The sequence below is a fragment of the Meleagris gallopavo genome, chromosome 7, assembly GCF_000146605.3.
Source record: "Meleagris gallopavo isolate NT-WF06-2002-E0010 breed Aviagen turkey brand Nicholas breeding stock chromosome 7, Turkey_5.1, whole genome shotgun sequence".
NCBI lineage: Eukaryota > Metazoa > Chordata > Aves > Galliformes > Phasianidae > Meleagris > Meleagris gallopavo.
Window position 1 is genome coordinate 3,986,115 of NC_015017.2, and position 18,528 is coordinate 4,004,642.

At 42.8% G+C, this 18,528-nt stretch overlaps 1 protein-coding gene across 4 annotated transcripts in view; it reads left to right on the forward strand.

Moving 5' to 3' along the window:
* ERBB4 (erb-b2 receptor tyrosine kinase 4) overlaps nt 1–18,528 on the forward strand; it is a 322,379-nt gene that overhangs the window by 58,026 nt on the left and 245,825 nt on the right. For all 4 annotated transcript variants that reach the window (XM_031554101.1, XM_031554102.1, XM_031554103.1 and 1 more), the window contains exon 2: nt 7,276–7,462. In XM_031554101.1, coding sequence (XP_031409961.1) covers nt 7,276–7,462 — 187 coding nt within the window. The remainder of the gene's footprint in view (nt 1–7,275; nt 7,463–18,528) is intronic.

Genomic DNA, 18,528 nt, shown 5'->3' on the forward strand with positions numbered 1-18,528 from the left:
AACACAAACAAACAAACAAACAAACAAAAAACTAAACCAGCCCAAAAGCTCAGACTGAGGTTATTTGGCTGAAATTTGACACAGTTGCCTCATCCTCTTTACATGCAGTTACTTCCTGCTATCAGAGGTCGAAGCAGCCTTGTGCATCAGGAGTGGCCTGGCTCCTCCACCTGCATTTTGAATGGGAATGTGTAGTAGTCCTGTTGGTAAGCTCTGTATCAGATCTTTGGGATGGTTAATTGACTGCATCACTCCAAGGAGTGGGAAACATGCCAACTAGCATCTCCTCTTGCTTCCACAGTATACAGTGGAGAAATTTTAATAAATGTATTTAGTTTACCAGGCTAACCATAGATTAGACAGTAATTCATAGCAAACAACCTGGCTGTATATGAGGACAAGAAATCTCAATGTCTGATGCACAAAGCCTGTCACTCATCATCTATCAGATGAATATATAAAGCCTCTTTCTAGTGTTAAATGCACATAAAACAGTTCTTGCATCTCCGTAGGCAGCTTCCTCGAAGCGCTGTGTCATTCTGCACACCCTGTTCAGCCTGTACATCATTTGTTGGGTGTATTCTTCCTTCTGGCTCCTGATCAGACACTAGATCTTTCATTGCCATTATGGGAAGGGCATCCTTTTTCACCTCTTCTTTTTGTTCCCTCTGTAAAATTTCATCTGTTTGCTGTCTCAGGCTGCATTTAAGCTAGGGAAGCCAGGAGGGCTTCTGAGCTGGAAGAGACTTTGTGAGCGCCATTCATCCTCCTCTTCTTCCTCCTCCTCTGCCTTCCCTCTCTTTCCCTTGAAGGAAACTTTGGCATGCTGGTTGGATGGGCTCCCTGGTGTTCTCACACCTGTTTCCTTATCTGGAGGACCAAATAATCAACCTCCCAACATGTAGGTCAGCTTAGACACAAGCAGAAATCTGACAGTGACTTACAGCGTCACAAATAATTAAGAACAAGAAGGAACCAAAGACTCTCTTTTCTTTTTGTAGATGCTATCTTGAGCTAAAATAAATATATTGGCTTGGTTCAGCGCAGAGTCATCTCAGGGTGCCTGTAACAGTGCAGTCATGAAACAGCCAAGAAGCACTGTACAGTGGAAGTTACAACTGGGGTCAAGGCCACTTGCGTTTTTAGGAAAATACCTCTGCTCCAACGACTAACTACAGGACAGACCAGTGCTGATTCAGATGCTGACTTCCCAAGGTAGCGCTCACCCTGCTGGCTCACAGTGCTAAGGCAGCTTCAGCCATCATTTGGTAAGCCAGCCGTCATTTCATCTTTTCCCAGTGAAAGTATTCCGAGACCCTTCAGCACTTCTCACAGGCTCTGGGTATCTGAGGCAAATTGATAAAAGGCAGTGTGTTTTCCCATGGTTATTACTTTCCTAAAACCATTCCAGACTGCTGGCATTATTTTGTATATGAGGTGGTAGTTTGTGCACTTTTATGTCTCCTGGAAAGTGAAAGTTACTTGATGGAAGCTAAATGCGGAGAAAGCAAAAGGCATTCATCTCTCCAATTGGAAATTCTGTGAGTGGGCAGCTGTAAGCTGATATGCTTTGAGTTTCTGCAAAATGTAGCTACTACTAAACAGCCCAAATGGTGAAGCATTCTCAAACAGCGTAATGCTTTGATTTTAATCTTTCTGATCTAATTTATGACTAAATTTTCCCTTGGGAGATAATGCAGTAATCTCTCCTGGAAACCACTTTACAAATATGTTGAAGGCCAATCAGGTGTTACAGTTACAATGTCAAATTACATAGTCATCCATAGCTTTCCTTGGGACAGTTTGTCGTGGAGATTGGGTTGTTACAGAGTGAAAGCTTTGTCTCAATCATAATGTAGCTCAATGTAACCAGCTGACGATACATTCTCTGCGCTCAGGCAGCCTGTGTACCTGAAAATCAGACCCTCACTTAGCTAGTACAGTAACAGCAGAATTGTATTTTAGGCAGGAAGCATACGGGGACTCTCAGATATTGACGTAAGCCTGATCAGTTTCTGTGTTCTATTTTTTATTAGCTCAGAGCCTATCTTACTTGCTTCAGGTATGCAACAGGTAAATGTATAGCTACACAGTTAATTCTCTAGTCTTCCCATAGGACAAGGCCCTTTCCTGGAATAACACAATGTAAAGACCAGCCATTCCAAAAACACACCTTTGGTTCAACCGCTCCAAAGACGGTTTCTCTAAGTTGTGGGAAAACCTTCACTTGCAAATTTCTAATGACATAACAAAATATGTTTCTCACTGACTGCCACTTTAAATTTCAGGAAAGCTGTTGTAATGTTCAATCCATTGATCTATTGCTGAAGATATTATTGATCATTTGTAACACATACTAACAAAGAAGGTCAAGAGTGAGGTCAAGAGTAATGTGAAGATGCTACTGGTTGTCTTAAATATTCGGTCACAATTCAATTCTGCAGTCGTGGCCCAAGGCTCCTCAGGTACACGTCTTCACAAAATTACAACCAGTCACATCCTTCAGTACAACTTAGAGCAAACTAAAAAACTTCCAAAAGTTTTTCTTCTTCTTCTTGTTCCATTTTTGTAACAAATCTGAGTCTAAACAAGTTCAGTGTTTTGGACAATAAATTCTCTGTAGCTGCCAAGGCAACTCCGGTTATGATACACTGCTTGCTTCCAGATCAGGCACCAGAAAACTATTTTTCACAATCTGTGTTCTGATATTCGTCAGTGCACTCAAACTTGAGGGATTTTTATCGAAGCTTGCACCTCATATCTAAAAACTGGTGGTGCTCAGAGGGGCTTAACATCACAATTTCATGAATGTTGACGTAATTGAAGAATACTTGGTGTGGAAGGAGACAGGACACGAGCTTGTTCTGGAACAGCATTCCTGACATGTGTGCTCCGTGTCAGTTTTGACATTGCCTCAAAGTGAAGCATCCTCTTAGACATGAGAAATATCAGTATGTGCTAAATATTTCCTGTGGCTGTGAATGGGGCTTTAAAAGAGGCTTGCAGCAGCCACATGCCAGAATCCAGTGCAACATGTCTCCTGAACTTTTGAAAATCTCAGCTTATCTTGCCATTAAGAATTCATAATCGTCAATGAGCAATGCGTGCAACAGCTAATTGAGCTCCATAAAGTGCAGCAGGCTGACGATTTCCACATGGCTACAGTGTGGATATTATTATTTCCCTTAGAGTTAGCACCGTAAATGCTGTAGCTGCTTAGAGACCACTTTGTGCTAATTTAGCAAATGTTAATTTTTAAATTGTCACAGTGGAAGACGTAGTGCATTGCATCAGTGAAAATGTATGCAAAAAATAATGAAAATGAATTGATGGCATTTTAGATGATCAGCGCACTCACTAGCATGCTTGGCTGCCTTTCATAAAGGTGAATATTACGGCTGCCCTGAGAACTTGTCTAAAGTTTCACCAGCGTTCCCCTTAAGGGCACCATTGACGTATCTTGTAATAAAAACAGGAAACAGCTTTATCCAGTTTGGTTTTGCTCTAGCTGATATAAATGCTTAGTTTTTAAGCAATCAAAAAGGAAAATGTGAAATGTGCTTTTCAGGTTAACTTGAGACATGAAAAACTTCTGAAACAGACGACACGGTGGTAACTGTTCATGGTAGTTGAGCTCCTGAATTCACTGTGGCACATTGACCTTAACTGACATGGGGAAAAAAAAAGGACTATGCACTTAGGAAGTACTTTCCCCTTTGTGTCACTTGGAAATCTGACTTTTTTGGGATTTCATGTAACATGACAAAACATGTGGACCACGTTGTAGAGTTGCTGGGGCTCCTCAGACCCGGCTCAGCAGACGTCTGCTGTCTGCTGGCAGCTGAAGCACGAGGAGCCTTGCCGGTGTGTCCTGAAATGGATATTCCCTCAAAACAGAGCTCACTTTGCTTGCAACAGATGGCGTTAAAAGTGGGCCCTTGGCTTCTTCCCAATGCGTATCTCATTTACAGTTCTCTGCCCTTTCTATTTCTTTTGGTGGAAAAGCCTACAAAGCCTCCCTAATGGATGTTAAGAGGACATGGCAGTGCTTATGAACAGCCCTAGGTTCATCCACCAGGCACTGACCTGGGCAGAACAATGAAGTTTTCATTGGTATTTTGCTGCTTTTCACTCAGGTTCATTTGACTGAACCAGAGGGCAATTTAAGATTGCTAGTAACAATCACATCTTCTACTCCCTGCTAGCAGGATAACTCTGGCTGTTGGGAGCTTAAAATGCTTTACCTGTGCTTAGCTAGTATGAGTTGTAACTAACGCTCCTGGGTTTTACCTTGGAAGGGAGCAGGTTGTCTGAAGTTCCTTTGCATAGATCATCCACTAGAAAGGAACCTCAGAAAAGATCCCTGTGCATGCCATTTTGAGGACTGGTTTCTCTGCTCGCCTTCTGCGTATGTAATGTTGAAAATGATACACAGCATGCAGAAGAAATTGTCCTTGAATGGAACCATGCTGTCTCTGATTGAAGGACCCAAATTCCAGATGGGGATACTCAGTGCTCACACCAAAAAGCTGTTTTGCTCCTGTCCCCTGAGCAATCTGTTTGCTGAGTGCTTGCTTGCATGCTACTGTGGCCCGGCTGAGGAGTACGACGGTGCCATCTTAGGCAGCCCTTGAAGTGTGGTGGCTGCCATGTTGGGATGGCTCCTGAAGTGCAGTAGCTGCCATTTGGGGACCAACCCTGAGGTGTGGTGTCTGCCATGTTGGAGTAGACTGTGAGGCCCAGCTTCTGCCATTTTGTGGTGGTTTCTGACATGTAAAGCCCTCAAGGTGCCATGTCAGCCATGCTGAGGTAGATTGTGAAGAACTGCTTCCGCCATTTTGAGCAGCGCCTGAGGTGTAGTGGCAGCCATTTTGTGGCAGTGCCTGAAATGCGACACCTGCCATTTGGGTGTGGCCCAGAGGCACAGCGGCTGCCATTTTAGAGGCATGGCAGCCGCCATATTGGGGGTGGTTCTTGAGGTGCTCTGCATGCTCTGCTGGAGCAAGTTGTGAGGTATTTCAGGACATGCAGGCTTTCCTGCCTTTCTTGGTGTGGAAGGAGCCATTGCACCTCCCTAGTGGGACACTTAACCAGGTGAGAGAACATTAGGATAGCTGAACCAGAAGGGTGTTCAGCCTTGTATACAAAGGATGGGAAGTTCAAATCACACCTAAGCTCAGCATGAGTTGCAGGGGAGGAGGTAGAGTTGGATGGTCCTTCCTGGTGTGAGGATCTGAGAGTCAGCATGGCTTCTCAGTCTATCAGTATCAACAAAACTTCATCCTTCGTTATCTCCTTTTTTTTCTTTCCCCTCCCCTTTCTTTTTTTCTTTTAAACTTTGGAAATAAAGTTTCTGGCTGAGTGTATGTATGAGTAGTGCATGTGTTAGCAGTACCATGCTGAATTAGGGCCATCTCGGGTGTGCTTCCTCTATGGAAGGAATAAGATGTGCTCTAAAAATAGGAAATGTGGCTTTAAGTGACAAAAACTGGCAGGGAGGACTTGGTCAGATGCAGTTTTAGAACTGCTTTTAATGTTTTCTCGACTCCATTCCAAGTTTTAAGTGTCCATTTAAATTAATTAGAATGATTATAGTATCCTTGGAACATGAGTGGAGAAAATTTCATTATAATTTCAATATTTCCTTTGTACCAATGAGAATCCAGAACAGCCAGCTTAAGAAAATTTCTGCATACAATGAAAAAGAAATTCCTGACCAAATTGACTAAGCTGAAATGTCTAAAAGCAGAGATCTATCGTGAAAGTGCTGGAAAGCCTCTGATTATAATGGAATCACTGTCCCAGGGTATAATGCAGTTCCACATTTAATATTGAGCTACTGAACCGTGCATCTCTACATAGCTGAAGTCACTGGGTTCTCATCAAAGTCCTGTAATGACACTGTGCTCTGCTTAGATGCCAAGCGACTCTTGAAATAGCTCCAGAGATTTTTTAGCAGCTTCAGCTGTAGAGACATAAGACTGCAGAAGGACAGCTACTGCCATGGTGTAAATATATCTTTCATTATATATACTGCTGCACTTGGCAATAAACTTATGAACTTCTATAAACATAATTAAAAGGTTCTTGCATACTTACAGGTGAAATCATGGCAGCAGTGCTGATGCAGCACAAGAAGAGCCTGTCCTGTCCTTTGTTCTGTAAATGTGTTTTGTCTTTCCTTACTCATGATACGTGCATGGCACATTTAATTAAATACCTCTTATTGTTTTCCTGTGTAGTTTTTGTATTATGGCATCAACTGGAGTCCCTGTCACGTTCATTATAGTTTGGGCATGCTATTTTAAGCGGAATTTTTCTTATTATGTATTGTTTAAGGTATTGATTTTGCCAAAGGGAAGAAAAAAAATGCTTGTATCCACTTAAGCAGACAAGTGGTTGTAAATTTCTGTCCATTAAATATACATGCTCACACAAACATACGCCTATGCAGTGCTTACAGGCTGATGCAGTTACAGAATTAGGTGAGATTTGAAAACTGTATTTCAGGGAACATTTCCACACAGGAGTTGTGTTTCTGGAAGCAGCTCTGGGCAGGAGCATTCTTCAGAATGTCTCCTCTCCTGCTGAGGACAGTAAGGCTCTATTGAGTGCTAAGATGGCACTTTTCAAGAACATATTGTTAACCTTTTAGATTTTAAAGAAGTATTTGTGGTTTGTTTGGCTTGGGGGTTTGTTTGTTTGTTCCTTTTCAACACAGGCAACCAATTCTTGGGTATGAGCAGGAGAGTTACTGCATAGCTTATCTAAAGTAAACAAAGTTTTCAGCCAACCTGGACGAGCAGCAATCATTTTGATAATAGTTTTATACCAGTTTTGCTAAAAATCTGGAATATGTGTGGTTCCAGCACTTCAGAATGAAACTTGGATTTGAATCTGTGCAAATACTCAATGATTTATCTCATTTATTTAGCAGTATAAGGTGATGATATTGCTTATGGGCTTTGTTTTACTCATCCAACCGTGCTCTCCATTTCTGTCATCCATTCCTCCTTGATGGTGAGCTCTTCCAGTGGTCTCTCTCTTACCATATGTTGTGACCTTCAGTCTCACCCTATACAGTGGAAAGCTACTTGCTAGTATCTCTAATAATCTCAGTTAAACCAAAACAGAAATGTGGTTCAATTCGAGAATTTGAAGCTTAAGTTTTTTTGTTATACCTGTATCTCATGCTAAAGCATCTGATGTGTGACAAATTCAGAACAATTATAAATGGGCTGCTCCTAATCTGTTTATTTCATTTTTGTCTTTCAGTCTATCAGAGAAGTCACAGGCTATGTTTTGGTGGCTTTGAATCAGTTTGAATACCTGCCACTGGAGAACCTGCGCATCGTTCGTGGGACCAAGCTCTATGAAGACCGATACGCTCTGGCAATATTTCTTAACTACAGAAAGGATGGTAATTTTGGACTCAGGGAACTTGGCTTGAAGAACTTGACAGGTAAGTGAAGTTTGTAAATAAGGTGGATTACTTGGGGGGGGGGGTGAGGGAAACAATTCAAAAAATAACAGCTTGTTGTTTGTTGAATATGTGCATCAGAGCTCTCGGTCATTTGCATTATGCGTATAACAGAGGCACCATCAGACAATGGCAGCTGTGCATTGTTTGAAAGGCTTATTGGTACTTCATTTAATTTCCTTTTTGGTTCACAACTGAGCTCTTCTCAGGTTCAAAGGCTGTGTATAGGTTTCATAGCAAGAGCACGTTTAAAACAAAAATAACTGTTGAAGATGACCTTTTTCCTTAGTTTTCAAGAACGCTGTTTCCCAGTGGTCCTTGGTTACTGATGCAAGTTGTTTCAGGTGTTAAATACTTTTTGGCAAAGTAGCTTAGCTTGAGCTTTCCCTCTGTTCTTGCTTCTGTTTGAGTCGCTGTTGCTGATGTGCTGGTAGTGGTGCAGGGAAGGAAGGGAGAGTCACTGGGTCTTTGCTGTATTTCATTTTAGAACTTCCTTTTCGATGAGAAAAGGTTTATTATATATAGTGAAAAAATATTTTTATTTTTCCTTTGAGCAGAAAGGTAAGTTAAGTCAATGTTTTTATATTCATGTAAATTCATGGTTAGATAATGATGGGGAGTATGTCAGTATTTCTTTTCTCTCAACTGAGAGTCTGTAGTGAATGGTTTGGGAGCTTAAAAGTTGGCCAAGTATCATATTGTATAGTGTTGGACAGTAACTTAATGAATTGCAGGCAGTGGCAAATGTTTTTAGGGAATTCACTAAAAGTATTTTATTTATATTTGGTTCCTCACAAAGGGAGGACATTTGCTTTGATGTTTGTGAAATGGCCCTTATTTCTGTGAATCTCTAAATGTTGAGAGCAAATCGCTGACCTGAGCTAGGTGTAGAGCTTGTACAGAGAGGTGGGAACTTGGTGAACTATACTTAGGCACCCTTCTCTATTCACTTTTTTTGTGTCTCTGTAGGCACTGGTACACAAGTGCCTGCAGTTCTCTGTTCATATCTCTGAGTTGTATGGTGGTGCTTTCAAAAACAGAAAGGTGAAGGAAACTTCATCTGTTTGATGGACTAAAGCATAATTTTGCCAGGCTTTCAGAGCAAGCTCTTTCTCCCAGTCAGACTTTTAACATTTTTCTTAACTGAGGCCATCACGCTGATACCAGAGTGCTTCCCAAGGTCTCTAAATCCCTGCCATTCCTACTGTGCTTCTCTCTACTACTCTCGTAATCCAATTTTCTCCTATTCTGTTTCCAGTTTTTTCCCATCCTTCTGATTTAAGGTGTTCATTGTGGCTATCTGTGCTTTCACTTAACGCAGAGCTATAGCATCATGCACAAGTAGAATTGTCTACTTCATATACCTTTTATTGTCTGTGGGTCTCAAGAGGCTTTGTAAAATACATTAGTCCAGATAAAACTGAGATAGAAAGGCCAAGGCCGGAGAAGGGTGGTAACCCTTTCCTTTGGGGTTGAAGGCTGTTGTTCTGCTAGGAAGTAAAGGTTGTGTTTTCAGTGACTATTTATCCATTACTTTGATGCTTGGTAATGTGAATAAACATATCTTGTAGGCCTTGGCTCAAGACTTTGTTCTTGAACCAGCTGCCCTGTGCCTGTTTCCAGAGTTTCTCTCGGGACGCTGCTTTTTTGTGATAGCACCAAGACTGCCCAATGAAAATCTAGCCTGTCTTCTCAAGTGCTGTAAGAAAATCTGCCTTAGCTCAGTCTTTGAATCTTTCTTAAGATGAGATCACCACAGCCACTTCATGTAATGTAGGTGGTGTTTAGAAAGCCCTCTGATGGGATTATTTGGCTCAAAATGTATTGTTTCTTGGAAGTGCCTAATAACACTAGCTTGTCTCCACTGAGTGCTTAAAATAGCTTCTGAGTGCTGAGTATGAGCCAGTATGTGCTTAAAAAATGCTCTTAGTATTTTCTAGATAGCATGTGCCAGGGCCTCAGGAGTCCCCCCAGCAGCTGTTCTTTGACCATTTTCTGTACTGGTTAAGATGCACCTGACTGTATTAACCCACAACCTGCTTCTTGATGCAGATATTCTCCCTGGAGCTATTACTACTTCATTCATTTTCCTAATACATCCTTAGCCTTAATAGCTGCATAAAAACAAGTGGTGTTTGCAGCAGCCCTAATGGCACCAGGCCACAATAGATGAGCTGTGTCTGGGTCTTCCCCGTGTCTACCAACTGCTCCTTGTTTACATTAGAAACAACCAGTGATTTGCATTGAATTTAAGGTGAAGCAGTTCCCATGAGCTTGCAGCCATCCGGCTTCTAGTCCACTACAGATTTAAAGGTATTGGCATAGAATGATAAAATGCAGTGTTCTCACCTGCTGATCATCCTGGGTCTTAATCAGAGGCATGATTTCATTCCCCTGTGATGTACCATTGCATTATTTTTACTGTGTTGTTAACAGCTGTGTTTTTATTGTCAGATATTTCTGACATACTTACATTTCAGCTTTAAATTTAAATGCTTGATTTTTTTTTTTCCCCTTAAGCTATAAAAAAAATGACAGCTGTGATAGCAGTATGTTTTATCTGACACGGAAAACACAGTCCTGTTCTCACTCATGATGTCTGTCAGCCCGAGAGGGAGTTGTGGTAGTGTAGCACAGGTCAGGAGCAGGCCCCAAAATTCACGTGGCACTTCCAGAAAGCTTGGCCTGTAAAAATCTATTTCTCACTTACTATGAACACGTAGTCAATGATTCCACAAAAGTGGAAAACAAACAGACATTGAACCAACTAAGTGGCTGCTGCCACCTCAGCTGGACTCATCTCAGCTTGCAGATTCAGCTGCCAAGCAGTGTTAAAATAAAGTGCAAGTTTGACACACTGAATGTATTATTCAGCCTGAGATTAACAGAATAACTGATGCTGAGGGAGAAGGAATGCCACCTTTTTCCATTTACTTTGTATGAGCTAGTGCAAATCATTCCTGTCTCTCCCATGTAGCTAGGCAGTCAACCTTAACTTATGCAATGAAAGGGCATAATCATTGTTCACACTTTGAGTACTCCAAATATAGAGAATACCTGATGGCTGCATTTCATTATGGCATTTATCTTCATGAGCTGGGAAAGAGGGATAACTCACAAGCCAGAACCACTTATGAAGTATCCCATATTTTCCTCTGAGTGAAGATGAGTAACAGAGATCTACAGCAAATGCTGTATCTTCGAATAAGCAGGAATCAGCTAATCTCCCCTATTGGCCTTGGTAATAGAGTTTCCCCTGCATGTGTCAATGCAACTCTGGAATTTCTTAAATATATGAGAATAAAGCAGAGTTAGCGGTGGTTAGTTTGATAACACAGAAAAGCAGCACAATCTCTAATTTCTTATCTGCCCGCTTTGGGCAGATAAATAGAGATAAATGTTGAATTAAAATAACTGAAGTTTGAGTGGCAGATGCATATTGTAGCCCAAAGGATGGCAAAAAAAAAAAGAAGACATCTCATTTGACCAGCAGGAAAATCCCAGGGCAGGGAACATCTTCATTGTGTACAGAAATTGATTGCTATAAATTGGCTGAGCTTGTTCAGCACTGTGACTGCGTACGGACATTCCTGCAGCAGAGGCTAGGACCATTCCCTTTCTGTCACCTTTCCTTGGTCCACACACACACAATGCACATCGGTGAGTCACTGCTGAGATGCCAATACCTGTGTGTGACTCCCAGCCTGAGTGGATGAGCCCTGGTTGTGCTGGTGCATCCCTTGGTCTCTGTGGCTTCCTACTATTGGGTGAGCTGGGAAGAAAGCAATCTGTAGTTTGCCTCAGGCTTCCCATACAACAGGTGGGCAAGGCATTGCATCTCTAACCTTGGAGAGGTGTTGCTAGGATACGTGGAAGAATGAGGAATTTGTTTAAAAATCCCTTTGGTACCCTCTGCGATCAGGGCTGCTGAAGGAGTTAGAGTGTAGTGCCTAGAAGAAGCAGGCACAGTGCTCAGTGTCTGTCCAGGGGCACTCCTTCCCTGTAAGCTTGGAATTGGCAGGTGGCATCGGTATCCCAGCACAGCACCACTGACCTGTCGGTGGAGAGAAAAAGGAGGGATATCCTGAGCATGCCTGTTCTTGCTTTGGGAAAGGAAAGCTCCTCTGTGCTGTGGCACAGCCTACGGAGCCAGCAGGAAATGGGTCACAGGTAGTATAGCAAGGTCAAGAGGTGTATGTATTGTGTATGGTCAGAAGTAAAGACTGATCCTCACCCGCAGGAGATGTATACTCGCACATTGATTGTGTTCAGTAACAATAGTTGAGCTTTGGATTTTTAATTGCAGTGAGGCTAGAATTTTACAGTCTCTAAAGGATTCAGATATGCTTTTGTCATGCTAAATGCTGCAACTAATGTCTGATTGTCTGATTTTTTTTGCAACCTGTAGATCACCCATTGATGCTCAGCTTTCTTTATTTCAAAGCACTTTTGTATTTTTAGTTCTGTCTCTAGAGTTAGAAATGTGCAACCTTGTTTGGAATGATTATGGCAAAAGAAAATAGAAGAAGCTCGTTCTTATGATTTATTGGCGCGTGTTTTCTAATTGGATATTCAAAGGATTCAACGTATCCTAAATGCCTGCCTTCGGTCTCTGGAAGTTGTTTGCTGCTTCCTCTCCTATGAGTTTTTTCTCACAAACTATGAAATGCATATTGTGTATTGCAAATGGGCTGACCAGTTTATCAGAAGGCATGGGCAGGATGCTCCCCATGAGCCTTGAGTACCCCACAGCCAGGAGGAGGTCTCATCAACCAACTTATCCTCTGACCAAAGCTGAGCTTGGAACTACAGGGAGGAGAAGCCATGCCAAACCCTTGGCCTTATTGCTCTGACTTTGTAACAAACTGCAATTTAAATTGGCCCATACTGTCTTCCACAATACATCCAGGTATGCTGCCATTGTCACCTGCCATTGTCATTTGTTCTCTCTTTCTTGGTAGTTTCTTCTTTTTACCTCTCTGCAGTAGTTTTCTCTATCAGCACATTTTTCAAATTCTCCAAGTTTTGGATGTGTGAAACACCCTTTAGCTTTTTAGATATATGGGCAATCAAGATAAATCCAATAACGCTGAAACCTCCTAACAAAGTAGTAGCTTTGCCCGACTTCAGCGACTCGCGAGCTCCAGCAGCATAGGGATTTCTCTGGCCAAACACTTTGCAGAGAGTTAAACATCTGAGCAGAGTAATCCCTCCATTTCAATCACACGGGTCAGGAATGGGTGGCACTGCAACATGTTTGAGTTTGGCAGAGAGATCTGTGCTGAGCTGTTCTACAACGTAAGTAAAATGCAATCAGCATTACACTAGGGAAGAAACTGTGCAGTTTGTAGTGACAGTGCTGCTGAGGAATACATCCCAGCTCCTGCCGGGGACAGGAAGGGGCTGTGCCTGTGCTGGTTGGGGCTGGCTATTTTAGGAATGGAAATCCTTGTTACTCCGGTAGTATATCTTCTTCAGTTCAGGTGAATGAAAGAGGCACTGATTTCAGTGTGGAGTTTTTTTCTTTTTTCTTCTCTCTACAGTCTTCTGATTTCATTGATTTTCTTATTTTCTTCTGACAGGCAACAGCTGACAAGGAATTGGGTGCTTTTGTAAAATAATTAGTCTTGTGTTACATGGTGAATGTAACCCATCAGCTCTCCCTAGCAGAAGGGTGTGTTCTATAGCAAAGTGGTTTATCTGCCATACGTGGCAGGCTCTGCCAGCTTCGCAGGGATGTGAGGTGTGAGCACTGGTGTGGCAGTGGGGCTCAAAACGGGCATGAAACTCTGAGCATTGGGTGTCAGGTAAATGTCTTTAAGCACAGGCACTTCAGTGGCATTGCAGCATATGTCTACAAGGTAGCACAGGCCTACAGACCTCTCTTTAAAACCAGATCAGAGGATGTGAGGTCCCTTCTTTAGCTTCACTATCTGTAGGCTGAAGGAGGTGAAGCCCAAACTGCTGCTTGGCCAGCTCCATCCCAGGCTGCTTGCTCCTCAACATGGTCCTTGTGGTGCCACAAATCCCAGCCTGGCCAACTCTGGGACTGCTCTTGTCAAAACCACTATGAAAGGTTTCAATGTGGGTGATTTTGCAGCAGCCTCAGTTTTTGAAGTGAGAGTAACTGATAGTCATAAGAAGTTTATCTGACAGTTTGATCACACTGCTGAGATAAATGCAGAAATGTCTAGGCAGAAATGGTAACCTTGAGGAGAACAAAAAAAATAGAAACATGGACCTGCAGAGGAAGGGAAATCACTGTGCAAATAGAGGTGACAAAGTGGGAAACACCCAAATGCAATAGTCTAATGGCAAAACAAAAGCACTTGCCAAAGCAGTAGCTGTATTAGGGATGAAGGAGCAGGCAGGCTGCACAGGAGCATGGCTGATACAGAGCTGCTATAGTGCTCTGGTACTCCCCAGCTGGTTCCATCTGCTTTGCAGAAACTTCTTTCCACGCAGAATGAAGCTTGATTGCTCTGAAGTGACAGTGCCAGGTACTCTGAGCAGGAGGCAGGTGATGCACATGGAAGTGGAGCTGTGTGGAGCTGTAGAAACGTGCCTGCAGGCAGGGAGGGGGAGCAAAGCTATCACATGAGGAGAACACGCTGGAGGCTTTTTTCTTTGATGTTTGGAAATCGCTCAAGGGGCTGTCTTCTCTGAAGCCCTTTTGCCTTCTTTTATTTATTTATGTGTTTATTTATTTATTTCTTCCTCCATCCCCACCTTGGTGAAACTTTCATAGATGTACTTTTCATTTCCTTAAGGCTTAGAGGACAGAGGGTGTCTGTCAGGCCAGCCGTTGCACAGAGGCTGTGCTCACACTGGACTCACATTGGAGATTCCCTGGGTGCTGATTTCTGCTTCTGCTCTCAGAAATAGTCCAGCTTCATGCTTTGGCTTTGAAGCCACACATAGCCCTGATGTGAGAGCATGGAACGAAGGGCAGCATCAAAGATGATTCTTTCTGCCAGCTGGAGAGATGAAATAATGTTAGTGGATTGGTTTTGCGTTGGGTTTTATGGATCAGCTAATCATGTGTTCATGCTGCAAAAGCTCTGGGAGCTGGTTCTGTTATTGGGCTCTGGATGGAACGCTGCAGAGTCAGCCTGCTTCAGAGATGGCAATGGGCAGCTGTGAGCAGGATACTGAGGTTGAGCTTACCTGGAGCTGCTCACTGCACTGCCTGAACTGACCCCAACAGAGCAGTGTTAGGGCATGCTGGGTGTCCTTGGAACATGCTGTCATCATTTCTGGAGTTATGTTGGATGCACTGCTGTATTCTCTATGCGTGTCACATTGAGCTCTCAGTGTGTCTCTGGTTCTGGAGTGGAGAGTGCATGGAGTTCTTGTTTGTTTTAATGCTTGTTTTATTTGTTTATTTTTAGCTGAGTCAACATCAAAGAGGGGCACTTGAAGTAGTGGCAAACTTTATGTTGAGATTTGGGCCGGGGCTGAGTTCATTTCTATGGCTTGACTACCAAGGCCACATCCTATTGAGATTTGTTCTTTCTATGAGAAGCAGTAGTGGAAGAAACAGGCTCTGGGTTTCTCCTCTGTTAGAGTTAAAACAACTGTGCTTCGTTTCCATGAAATAATAATGATTCTCTTTGCTTGATACTTAAATTCTTTACAAGCCTCAGCCGGCTACAAATCCATTATCCTGAGCACAATGTTGCAAACAATGATAATAATAATTAAATAAAATGTAATGCACAAAAGGGTAAGCCTGCTGCTGGCTCTTTTTACGGACTGAAGTGCTGGTTGTTATTCCTTTTCCAGGAGACTCTGCTGCTCTGCAGGAAGGTGTCAAAGCCCTGCCGCCACAGGTGCAGGCAGCTGTGCTGGGGAGGGGCAGGGACCTTGTTTGGGGGTAGAAGAGCTGCTGTTCAGAAACAGTCAGTGCAAGGTGGATTGAATGGATTGGGAGGATCAGGGCTTGCCTCCTTTTATTTCCCCTTGCTCATGCAGGGTTGTGTGGGAGTTCTTAAATGATGATATTATGGCTGTGGTTTTGTTCCCTCCTGCTGAGTTAACTATGGCTTGTGGTAGCTGTGCTTCTGGTGGTCACACTGATGTGCTGACAGAGGCTGATCCCGCTGTGTGCTGTAGAGTTGCTTTAGCAATGGCTGGACTCGAAGGCTGATCTTTAAGCAGGACTTGATGTCTTAAAAGCGTGCACCCAGCTAAAATATGCATTAGGTAAGGTTGCAAGGGCGGCATCCTGCTCAGTGCACGTGGAAAGAAGAGCTGAGAGGGATGTTTTAATGGCTGTGACTACAGAATGGATTAATCCCAAGAGCTGTGCAGTTAGCCCCATGTGAGATCACCGAGTCTCACCACAGCCCCTGTTTCATCCAGGAGTGAGACTCCTGGGTGTAGAGAGCTGAATGGTTTTGATTTAATATTCAGGAGCATTCAGCTTCCCAAATGAAGATAATATTTTTGCTAGCTGAGAGATTTATTAATATCTTAACGTGGCCTTGGCTTTAGCCTTTTATTCCTTGCTTTCTTAAAAAAAAAAGTAGTCTTAGCACAAACCAGCCTTGAAGTTTGGAGAAGTAATCAAAGCTCCGCTGAGCAGATTTGACTGTACTGATGTGTTGAATGAGCTGTGACCTCTGCCGACCTCATTCTGCTCCATTTCCCCCTCAGGCTGGTAGCAGCGGTTGGATGTAAACATTAATCTGTTAATTTAACTTCTGATATAAATAGAAAAAACATATAATTGCAATTGCTATTTTGTCAGTGGCCTATCCAACCTTACTGCTTTGCTTCAGAGAGAAGTGGCCATGCTGCTGCATGCCTCTCTGCTCAGGGCACTTTCCATCCACAGTGTCTGGATGGGGCAGATTATGGCTTGCTTGGTGCAGCAGGTGGGTCAGAAGGGACATTAGGACTTTCCTGACCATGAAGTGTGTCCTCCAGCAGCCCTGCATGCTAATCTTCTTTTTCACATCCTTTCCTGGTGTCAGTAGTCCTCTGCTGTGCAGTTTGCAGTATCTTGGAGGTTGCCCTTTATCTTCAGCCTTTGAGCTGGGAGTGGCGCTGACGTGCCTCACAAGCACTGCATGATGGTGGTTTGGCTGCCCCAGCAATGAGAGGTTGGTGACACCAGGTTCAGATGGCAGGTTTCACATCCAGCTGATGTGGGATGTGCTGCAGAGACATGAGGTAGTCTGCTCAGAGATGTACCAGTTGCTTTCTGATATGGGTAATCGGTGTCATAATCTAGGGCTTAACGGTGGCTTACAAAGAAAACTTACTTGGGTTTGACTAAAATTGCTCCCTAACACAACTGGCTAAATTGAAGCAAACCCCACGTGAATGTACTTTTATATCCATTTACAAGTGCCTTGTATTGATCTAGCCTACTACAGCAACTCAGATGAGCTAAATTGATGTCTGTGCACTAAGTTAAGTGGATTCACATGGGATTTCATGCCTGCTGAGCTGACTTGACTTCAAAACTGATTTTAGTTAAACCAATGTAAGCCTTGTGTGAGGCATAGGCCTTTCTTATTTGTTGCTACTGCTTTGACCAAGAGTTACATGACAGTATAGGGGCAAATGAGATGCAACTGAAGGGGAAAACTGTGCCACTTGCCCTGCTGACTGCGGTGCTGTGGTGCCCTACTAACCTTGTCCATATTTGCAACTTGAAGTGGTACTAGGGTTGCTGACATGGCTTAGTATCAGTCTTATTTCTAGAAGGCAGAGATTGGAAGAAGACTATTTATTTAATCCTTTTGCTGTCATATACATTGCTGTCCATGTCTAGAGAGAGCAAAGGAAACAAATGCTTGCAAACTTATGTGCAATCTTGCCTCATGCCCCTGAATCCAGCAATTTGCTTAAGAGCTCCTTCTCTTGCCATACAATATCTTTCAGCTTTGGCTGTGCTTCCATCCTCGTTGTCCTATATACCAGAGTTCCTCCAACCCTTAACCTGTCAGGCTTTTGTTGTCTTGGCCACCATGGGCTAATCTAAAGTGCCCAAACTAGTGCATCCAAAGGCTGTGACCAAAACAGTTCCAGGGAACATCATCTTTCTGAACTGGCCACTTGCCTGCAGTGAGGGCTGCGTTTCACCTTTAAACTCTGTAAAGACAAGGTGTAGAAAATGACTGCTGGTGTGCAGATCTCCATAGGTTCACAAACTGTTGGTTCATAAGTTTTTGTGGAGCAGTGGTAAGAGGAGATGTATGTGTTCTGCTCTTTGCTCCCCAGATGGCCTGCAGGAATATGTTTTACATAATTTTACTAAAGCTTGGCAATATTGTAGGATCAAATCACAACAGCACAACCTCTTGAAACTTCTGTTGATAGAGATTTCTCTTGGCTGTTAATTGTTTCTGTCTAGACACTTCTATGTTAAGGACAGTGTTCATATTTTAAGAGTTCGTGAATCTTTGTAGATGTTAATCCATAAACTTCAGCTATTTTTTTTCTCTGAAACATAGAGGTCATTTATTTTTTTCATCTATAAGCAGCACTTAAATTCCCAGTCGTGGCTCATAAATGCATAGGAGAAGATTGACAAAAATAGCCCCTGCCCTAAATAGCTTGGCGTGTCCAAGGCAGGAGGCCACCAGTGGACTCTGAGTGGTGGGGAAAATAAATCTACAGCTTCTTGTGGGTAAAACTGGTTTTGGATACCCACAGGGATGCCAAGTTTCGCTTTTGTATGAAGACAAAGAAGATTTGAGAGAAGTATTTGAAAGAGGTCAATGAGATAACTTGCTGGCTGTCCACGTCTTTGTATGAGATACAGCACAGAAGAAAGAACAAAAGATGTTTGAAAACGTCTTGTGTGTGATGAAAGGAGGCATGACGGGCTTATTGAAGGTGGAGAAGGCATAAATAGTGTATGAGAGAATGATTGGCCCTGGAAGATCTTGGGAATGAACAAAAGTTGATTTTATTTGATGTGATAAGAAGGAAGCACAAAGTGTGGGGGAAAAAGAAAAAAGCATGGTTAGATGAGCTAGAGAAGTGGAATTAGGAAGGAAACTGAGAAGGGTGAAATGTGGTTGTTTTTTTTT